We start from the raw sequence: 10,000 nt of genomic DNA, 5'->3' as shown, positions 1-10,000 counted from the left end.
TCTAATACAGGATTTGGGGTAAAATTGGTGAAACAGGGAATCTACATCAAAATTTAAAGTTTGAATTTGTGATTAGGTAAATTATTCATTTTTTACAGTTTCTCCAGAAGGAATTTTGATATTGAATGCTCGAGAAATCTACCGAGAAAGAGATGTAAAATACCTAGCCACGACCTAGAAGAAATGTAGTGTAGTTACACGCTTATAGAAATAATGGACGGATAAGGACCGAGTTTAAAATGGAGTAGAAGGGGAGAATAAGGAAAGGGGGGAGAATAGACGAGATATTATAGGGAATAGAAAAGATTAAGAAAATTTTGGATCGGGGCAATTACCTTTCTAGATATAATATTGCATTATTTCAAAATTACCTTTTAGATTTTAATATGCAATTTTTTCAACTTGTTTTTTTATTTTTTCTTTTTTCATATCATCCTTATCTGCTTAAGAAATCAGTAGCCTCTTTATATATTTATAGATTATATAGATCAGATTGATAAATTTTTTATCTTAGAAAGAGCATGATTATGAGTTAATTTTTAGTTGATTTAGTTGTTACCCTAATTAGGGAGCTAGAATTTTATCATTTCATGTTTAAGATAAGTATTTTAAAAAGAAAACTAAAGTCCTTATTCCAAAACTTATCGATTAACTAAGTCACGCGTCGAGGAGAATCGTCGACTACTTCGTAAAAGTCAGTTAATTAATCAGGTGTTCGATTTACTAAGTGTTTTACTTAGTAAACCACTCGAGATTATGTTAAAAAACCATGCGTCCAGCGCTGGCACTTCTTCTTTGATTCTGGCTACTTCCTTGCAAGGAATGGCACATCTTCGAACCATACATAGGTGAAAACGGGGGAAAGAGAGGAAGAAAAACATAGGTGTGATGGTAAGCCGGATGTCAAGTGAATATAAAGGGAATCCATAACATAATAAGGGAATCAATGCGATGCAATTATCACAGTTTTCATCAGATAATCAGGATTATTCACAAATTGTTAAATGTATGAATGTTCAAATCTAATTGAATGGAAAAAAAGAAAGAAGATTATTTCTATTTAAAAGTTTCCTGGTCCCAAATTCCATTTGGGGTGGGGTGAGGTTACCACCTTTTTACCTCGACCTCCTTTTCCCTAAATTAATTGGACCTTAATTGACCTTCTCATGGTTTCCTTTGCCCTGAGAGTTCCCTTATTTCCACTTGTATAAATTTTATATCTATTTGTCCTAAATTTACTTTTCCTATATTCATTTTGGATTTGCTTTCGCTTTGAAGGAACTTTCATGAAAAAAGTTCGAAACGTTCGCAAGTTCAGTTCTTTTTTTGGATGTGTTCTTATACTGTTTATGTTTTGTATTTTTTTTTTGTGATGTGATATATATATATATAATATATATATATATATATATATATATATATATATATATATATATATATATATTATAATATATGTGTATATATATGTATATATATATATATATACACATTATATATTTTTTTTGAATTTTTTTAATCTTTTTAGATTTTTAAATTTTGTATAAATTCAAAGGTTGTGGAAATTTCTGAATGGCTTAGGATAAAGGGTGATCATTCAGGTAGTGAAACTAAGTTTTTCAAGGAATTACAGCATATTGCATTTTATTGCAACCAACAGAAAGATATGTTATATATATGGAAATTACAGGTACATAGAAATAACTGGTATGATCAGCAGCTAAGTGTATTTCACATTGAGAGGATCTAAATCTTTTATAAAACTCTGAAGGGCATGAAACAATTCTCTTTGTTCTATAACAAAATAATATTTTGATATACATGAAAGGCAAACTTCAGTACAGACTCTGGTATAGAGTGTAAGCTACAAAAGGTTACTTCAAATTTCCAATTATAAGCTTGGTAAAGAATAATACATGGTTGTTTTATCTAATGCATTTTGCAACATGTCTGCATTGTGAAGGTAGATAGTGTTTTTTGCTTGCAGATGATGATGATGACATGTATGAGAAAGTTCTCAATCCTCATGCTTAATTTAATTGATTGCCGTGTTGGTATCCATGAGCTAATGGCATTGAATTCCATGACATTAGCTTTTTTTATTGAACTTTTGAATCACTGCTGGAATGAATGGCTGGAGCATAGATATCAATTCCAGGGATGACTTCTTTGATATCAGTGCTTGCGAATTGCTGTGAGATCTGCTTTGAGGGCATATTGTCACAGGAGAAACCTATATACATTTTCATGCTCATAAAAAAATGAATTGAAGCTCCTGATATTTAGCATATAAGTTTGGCAATCATTTTTTATCTTATTTATTTATATACATATGATTGTTATTATTGCTGAATTTTTATATCAATGGTAAAAGACAAGCCACCACAAGAAGGCATATATCCTTACCCATCCTTCCTTAATCCTTCCTCATCTCCTAACCCTTCCCCCTGCATTATACATTTTCTCTTGCTTTTTCAAGTTATAGCCTTTTGTTATATCTCAGCATTTAATTAGAATCCACATTTGGGTACCTTTTAATAAGTGTCCCCATTTGATAGAATTCAATAACATGATTGCTTCAGATCAGTCCAAAATCAAGAAAATAATGGTTCCTAATAGTTAGGCCATCTGGTATCAAGTTATCTTTCTATCCTTTATCCTTCATTCTTCAAAGGAATGTGCTCAAATGCCTGTCTGTCTGTCCACTGGTCCTCTATTCTTTGCCAACACCCTTCTGAGGGCCATCCACCTTGACACTAATCTCTAGCTTCCATCCTTATCCTCTTCCCTCAACTCATCCTGCCCTCCCCAACCCCACACCACAGTGACATGCCTTCCTCAGGTGACAGATGGTGAAGTTGTCATGCGCAAGGAGAAAAAAAAGGCCAAATTGCAACAGATGCTTGGTACTGACAACAATGCTCCTTTCACTGATGATCGCAGCTTGATGGAAGAGGTAAGCTGGGTTGGGGAGAAGGAGACACAAGAATTGAAGTGCAGACTGTTGGAAGAATAAATAGCCTGGTGTATGACTTGTCTGTCTTTTTAACTGGTGTACCAAATATGACTATAAACGAAAGTCCTCTTTTAACCCAGGACCAGTGAAACCCACCCCCAGCGCTTTCAAAAGTTGCCGGGCGGGGCAGTATGTTTGTGCTGCTATTTTCATTTAATTTAGGCCTAATAATTCAAAAGCCCCGGCATTTGGACATTCTAGGCTAGAAATCCCCCGTCGGGAATGGGTTAATGTCCACAGCCAGGGGAGAGCATTTAATGGTAGCAATCTTCTGTGAGTACCTGTTTTGGGTGATAGAGTATAGGTCTTTGTGCATATTTTTCCTCTCAAACTACAGTGCACCTAGTTCTGTTGGATGTAGAAAAACCACACTTTTAAATCCATGAAAATTTGGTAAGGATAATGTTAGTGGTGTACATAAATAAGTGCCAGCTTCGAATATTAGGTAACAGTCACATATGACATTTCCAAAAAAAATATTGTGCTGTTTGTTACACAAAATTATTTTTTATGTTGATACTTAAAACACTAAAATACAATGTATATATATCATAAATATATTTATATAAACATGGACATCATGAAATGTTTAAAAACAAATATCTACTCAGGTCCCATTTGAGGCATGTTTAAGATAAGTTAAGTGTCATGAATGATCATTTTTATTCAAAACTGAAATATCAAGAATTGGAGAGTAGTTCCTGTGATTCTTAGGAAAAAGTGTTACAGTATCATATAAAAATATTTTTTAGTCTGTTCAAGAAGAAAATCAAATTCCTTTACAGGAATACCTGAGATGAAGGGTCATTTCTGGGTAATGTATTGTTAGGATTTACTGGAATGAGCTAAGGTATCTGTAAAGGGTTAGGAGTAACTCATTTACCTCCCATTTTAGCCATTGTTATTTTTGAAGCTTTATATGGCAGTAGTCATGTGGAGTTCTTTAAGGTTAGCAAACCTATTCTTCTAAGCCCCAGGAACTTCCATTGTTATTTTTTTTTTACATGATTTTGTTTGGCTTTCTGTTCTTTTACTTTATATTTGTATATAGTAAATAGCTCTATGTTTTAGATTGATTACTGATATTAGCTTAACTAGCAGAGAGCATTTTACATTACCAGCTGACATTAACTTGTCTTGCCACAATGCCATTGTTGTAATTCATCCCTTAATAAATCCACCATAGCTTCGACACAATAATTCATACATATTAACCTGTACATTATAAATCCCTGAAATAAGCTTCTTTGCTAAACATACTTGTTTAACCCTTTCACTGCAAGATTCAGTTTCTCTGTCATCTCTGTAATGATGTCAGTTATCCACTAAATATGGTATAGATACTTTCTATTTTTGCAATTATTTTATAGTATCTCATTTAGCTAAGTTTTCATATCCAGTCTAGAAATTCTTTGACTCTTGCTCTGTAGAGGTATTTATTGAAATGTGTGAAAATATAGGAAAAGCTGTTATAGATAATCTTTTGTTAGTTATTTTAAAAAGTAAAATGAAAGATTTATATAATGCCATGGAGAAAGACACTTTCAGAAATCAGATTTTAGGCAGATATATCCACTTATTGGAGTAAAAGGGTTGAGGTGACATGTCATTCACACAAGTTTATTTGATTAGTTTGTTATAGGTTTGATATTTGGATGTAAAGTCAGCATAGATAGACAAAAATCAGAGCTAATCATCATTGCTAGGAAAATTTATTGAATAAGGCAACATAAATTCCAATTACATTGCATTAAGTTCTCTCTTTTGAATTCAACTACATGATATCCAGGCTTTAAACACTTATATTTCCCACAAGATATATCAAAAGCCCTCCTTTGACATAACAATTGCCATTCATAACACTTTGCATGATATGAGGTTCAGGTAGTGGTGGCTTCTACAGTACGTGGTTTAAGGACTTGCGTGTATGTATTAAGGTTCACTTATTGGTGAAAGTTATTACTGATTGTTTCTTTTTTCTTTTAGAAATTTTTAGCTTTTTTATATTTTTTTGTACTCACATTTTTAGTTCTGCATGTTTCCTGTTATTGTTATTGTTATTATTATTGTCATTGTTCTCATTTTTTAATATGATTTTATTTAGATATTGATATTGTTATTAATTCTTTTGATAAGAAGTCTGAATGTATCATGCTGTTATACAAATCACTATTTGATATTGCTGTACAAATATATTGATGACTTCATGTAAATAATGATTGGAGAACAGGAAAATAATTCAGTTTTCAACCATCACTTACATACTTATTTATTTCCCCCCATCCCCTTAAAACAAAAAACAAAACCAAAAACAGTTGGAGTTGTGTGTAAAGATCCTCGGTGACATCCTGGATGTGTTGTTCTCTGCTGATGTTGGGCCAACTCAGGAGGATATCTCGCTCCTTACCAATGAAATGCTCAGTGACATACTCACCATCGTCTACAAGATGACCCATGATGATCCACTCAATGTAAGTTGCATTTACATTTATTATATCAATATATATTTCTTATTTTAGTAATGAGTCAGATTCTAATATTGGCAACCAATCTTTTGAATCCAACCTGGCCCTCAGCAAGATGAATAAGCTGGCCTCCATTAATGCAACCACTCACTCCCATAAAGCCCATCTAAAAATGTATACACACATGGACAGGTCCACTTTTTACTTATACGCACACATACACATATATGTATACATATACATACAAATGCACTTGCACATGCACACGCACACACACACGCACACGCACATGCACATGCACATGCACATGCACATGCACATGCACACACACTCACACTCACACTCACACATACACACATACATGATGTGTGTATATACTGTATGCATATTTATCAATATTTATTTGTTTATTTTTTGACATATATATACATCTACAGACACTCATACCCAAATTAACATTTATTTATAATTATGTATATACCTGTATGTAAGAAAAAAGTATAAGTTTAGATAATTGATCTTACATGTGATTATCTTTCTCCAGTGCAAATTTGTGAGTGTGTTGGTATCACTCATGCGTCAGATGACTGAACGTCACTTCTTGAACTTCCTGAACTGCTTCCAAAGTCAGGATGAATTGTACAACTTCCTAGTGGAGCTCATAATGGTTATCCAAGAGTTGATAAGCCAGCCAGTGTTTCCTCCAGACTGGGCTGAGATGATCCTGCTGCAGAACAGGTGGGCTTTATGTACTTGTTTTATGTACACGCACCCTATCACGCACATGCACATCCACACCCACATCCATACGTGTGCCCACACGCACACCCACCCACACTCCCACACGCACACCCACACACATGCCCACACGCGCATGCACACGCACACGCACACGCACACGCACACGCACACGCACACGCACACGCACACGCACACGCACACGCACACGCACACGCACACACACACACACACACACACACACACACACACACACACACACACACACACACACACACACACTCACACACTCACACACACACACACACACACACACAAAATTTGCTGAAATTAATGACACAAATTATTTGTTGAAATGAATCTATTGAATATAAGTGATGATATACTCATATTGATGCAACAATGTGCTTTATTGTTACTTTTAGACTACGTATTAGTTCCATATAGAGATAGCATTGCCATTGTTAGAAAAAAGAAACAAAACAAAAAAAAAGAAAGAAAGAAAAGCATATAATTATTTAGATTTGAATCCTCATTATCATATTTTTTGAATTGAGAAAATAGGAATTCTTTGTGATGGAGCAAAGCTTATAAATGATGGTAAGATAAAAAAAAAGAAGTTTGTTTTGGCTTCTGGTATTAACCCATTCACGCCGGGGCAGTTCCGGCTTTGCGCGGTCGCAATACCGGGGTTCTCGAACGCATAAGCCTAACGCCTCGAGATTCTCGGGCGCACAAGCCGCGAGCCTCGGTTGCCCGCTCGCTCTACCCGAGCGCGCGGCTTCCCCTCATAGCGCGTCCAGGGCGTCTGACGCGAAAACCACAATACGTGCTATCACGTCAACCGGCGTGAATGGGTTAAGGAGTGCATATATATATGTTTGTCGTTTGTATGAACTTAATTGTTTATTTACAGCGTAATAGTAAAGGTGCTTCGCCAGTGTATGCGGGTTATTTCTGAGAGAATGCGTGACCCATTTAAGGAGATAGTGTGGAATAGTTTCTTCTTGTGTGCTATCAATTTTATAATTCAGGTAAAAGATTATCTCTTCTTACTGAAATTTGTGAGGAATAATTCTCAATTGTTTAACTTTTTTGTCCAAATTGTATGTTTTACTGCTCAACCAGACCTTTTCATGTCAAGTTGATATATCCGTAATTATATCCTGTTTAATTTTTTTCATATATAACTCTTATCTTTCTTCACCATTTTTCAATCAACAGCCATCACTGCAGCTTGAGACATTCACTCAGAGTAAGAGAAACAAGATTCTGAGTAGATACAGAGATATGCGCAGAGAGACGGCCATTGAGATCAAGAGCCTGTGGTTCAGCTTAGGTATGTTGGTAAGGGTAAACAGTGCCAATTTTCTGGCATTGTTAACCTGTGTCAGAATAATGATTTTGCCAACCCTAACCCAAGTAATGAAAATTCAGAAATTCAACTTTGATAGACTATTTATACATCTCTCGTGTATTTTAACCAAATCTGATATAGATAGATATTAGAAATGAATTCATTAGGTAAATGACATACCAAACATTATATAGAGAATTCAAGTTTATTGATGTAGGCATCTTTATATCATTTTTTCTAGACTGGAAAGGTTATCATTTGCAGGAAAATTGGTATTCTGCCATTATTTGATGTTTTTTATAGTATTTTTCAAAGTAAATGTTCCATGCAATGTAGGTATTTGTACTGTTATTATTTCCCTCCCTCTGAATCTGATTTTTTTATTTATTTTTTTTTTTTTCCTCCCTCTCTCTCAAGGTCAACACAAAATCCGCTTTGTGGCCTCCTCGAGTGGAGCCCAGTGCATGGTTGGTCCTTTTCTGCAGATGACAATGATCCCAGATGTGGAGTTGCGCAAGGCCACCATACCTATATTCTTTGACATGATGCAGTGTGAGTACTATTCCCAGCGTGACCAAGGGAAAAATGGGCCTCCAGACATGGCTCGCAACAAACAAAAGATCAAGGGAAAGTTTACAGAGGTAAGTATGTCTCATTCATCAAAGTCGTGCCAGTGGTTTCACTTGGTAATTTCAATGGAGTTACTCTGGATATTTAGTATTAATCAAACAAGTGATTCTGTAATTATCATCAAGAAGGACAGCTTGTATTTTAGATTGAATTTCACCTTGTAACTGATATTTATTTGAAATGATGTCTGCTTATGTTAGGTTTACCACTTTACTTATTTTAAGATTCTTGATCAGTAACTAACTTCAATACCTTCACAGTTTGAGAATGAAATGCTGGAAAAGCTTGACCACTTTGTGGAAGGAGGTCATGGAGATGAGCACTACCGAGAGGTCTTCAAGAACATGGTTGGTGCTCTCTGCGAAGAACATGCTACCATGAGAGAACCAGGTCTGAAGCTGGTCAGCACTGTTACAAGACTTATGGATCGACTGCTGCAGTACAGGACCATCATGAACACACCAGACAACTCTGCTGAGACACGCATGAGCTGCACCGTCAATCTCTTGGTAAGGTCATTTCAGGATGAAAATTAGGTGTTATTATGATAGTGATGCTGATTTTTCAGATTACCAAGATATAAATATTTAATTATTGATATTATGATGGTAATGATGTTGATGATATTAACCCGTTAACGACGGGTGACTAGATATCACGTCTAATGGTTTTTGGGCTACACGCCGGGGACGCGTTATTTTGTCCAGCCCGGGGCGCGGGAGGAGCCAGCGAGCAGCGCTGGCTCGCGGCCAGTGTGGCCGAGAATCCCGACGCGTTAGGCTTGTGCGTTCAAGAGTCCCGGAATTTTGGTCTTTTTAAGCCGGGTTGGTCCCGTCGGGAATGGGTTAAGAAAAATGATGAGGATTTTAATATAATTTGAATATTTCAGGACTTCTACTCAGAGATAAATCGGAAGGAGTTGTATCTACGATATGTCTACAAGTTGTCAGAGCTTCACCTCGCCTGTGATAATTATACTGAAGCTGGTTACACACTCCTTCAACACGCAAACCTTTTGCGTTGGACCCATGAAGCATTGCAACTTTCGCTAAAGTCACCCATGCATCCAAATCTCGGTTATCACGATGACCTCAAAGAAAAGCTATATAATGAAGTTATTAGCTTCTTTGACAAAGGAAAGGTATGGTAAATCTGGCAGTAACTTCCATTACATCTAATTCTATTTTAACTTTTTACCCTTATCCATTGTAAAATTTTGAAAAAGCTTTAGTAATGATAAAGGTAAAGCATCTCTATGTATTAAAAATCACCATAGCTGGATAGTTTTGTCATATTGGAGATATGACACATGGTGTTATCCAAATAGAGTATTATATATGTAAGAAGAAAATGTATTTGTTTTTCAAAAAGAAAAAAAATCTTGTTCGTTGCTGCTACCACTTTCTCTTAGATCGTAATAACCAATAAACATTCCAGATGTGGGAAGATGCCTTGAAACTCTGTAAGGAACTAATGAAACAGTATGAAGAAGTTACCATGAACTACACCAAGCTGTCAGAGTTGTTGACTCGAATGGCATTATTCTACAAAAACATAATGAACCCCCAGAACCTGCGACCGGAACCAGAGTATTTCAGAGTTGCCTATTATGGCCGAGGGTTCCCAGCTTTCTTGCAAAACAAGGTGTGTAGTTGAGATTTTGTATGTGTATAACTACCAAGAAGTGCCATCACTACAAGTCTACATGATTTGTTAAGTTATGAAATACGGTCCTCATATTTCAATATTTTTCATGTTCTGCCTAGTGTATCTAAGGGTGATGTTATGTGAACTTTA

General features: G+C 35.6%; 1 protein-coding gene across 10 annotated transcripts in view; it reads left to right on the top strand.

Moving 5' to 3' along the window:
• Positions 1-10,000, top strand: part of mbc (dedicator of cytokinesis protein myoblast city) — a 59,101-nt gene that overhangs the window by 22,575 nt on the left and 26,526 nt on the right. For 7 of the 10 annotated variants that reach the window (XM_086537006.1, XM_043031145.2, XM_043031142.2 and 4 more), the window contains exons 20-28: positions 2,840-2,953; positions 5,329-5,484; positions 6,023-6,216; positions 7,133-7,250; positions 7,441-7,555; positions 7,991-8,214; positions 8,464-8,712; positions 9,093-9,344; positions 9,641-9,847. In XM_086537006.1, the coding sequence (XP_086393132.1) occupies positions 2,840-2,953; positions 5,329-5,484; positions 6,023-6,216; positions 7,133-7,250; positions 7,441-7,555; positions 7,991-8,214; positions 8,464-8,712; positions 9,093-9,344; positions 9,641-9,847 (1,629 nt within the window). The remainder of the gene's footprint in view (positions 1-2,839; positions 2,954-5,328; positions 5,485-6,022; positions 6,217-7,132; positions 7,251-7,440; positions 7,556-7,990; positions 8,215-8,463; positions 8,713-9,092; positions 9,345-9,640; positions 9,848-10,000) is intronic. The other 3 variants (XM_086537014.1, XM_043031144.2, XM_086537025.1) reach the window with 1 other exon arrangement.

Source organism: Penaeus japonicus, unplaced genomic scaffold (assembly GCF_977035675.1).
Source record: "Penaeus japonicus unplaced genomic scaffold, GWHDUDI00000001_assembly GWHDUDI00000001, whole genome shotgun sequence".
Lineage (NCBI taxonomy): Eukaryota > Metazoa > Arthropoda > Malacostraca > Decapoda > Penaeidae > Penaeus > Penaeus japonicus.
The sequence above is the reverse complement of the archived record's forward strand: the minus strand, read 5'-3'. Positions and strand labels throughout refer to the sequence as shown.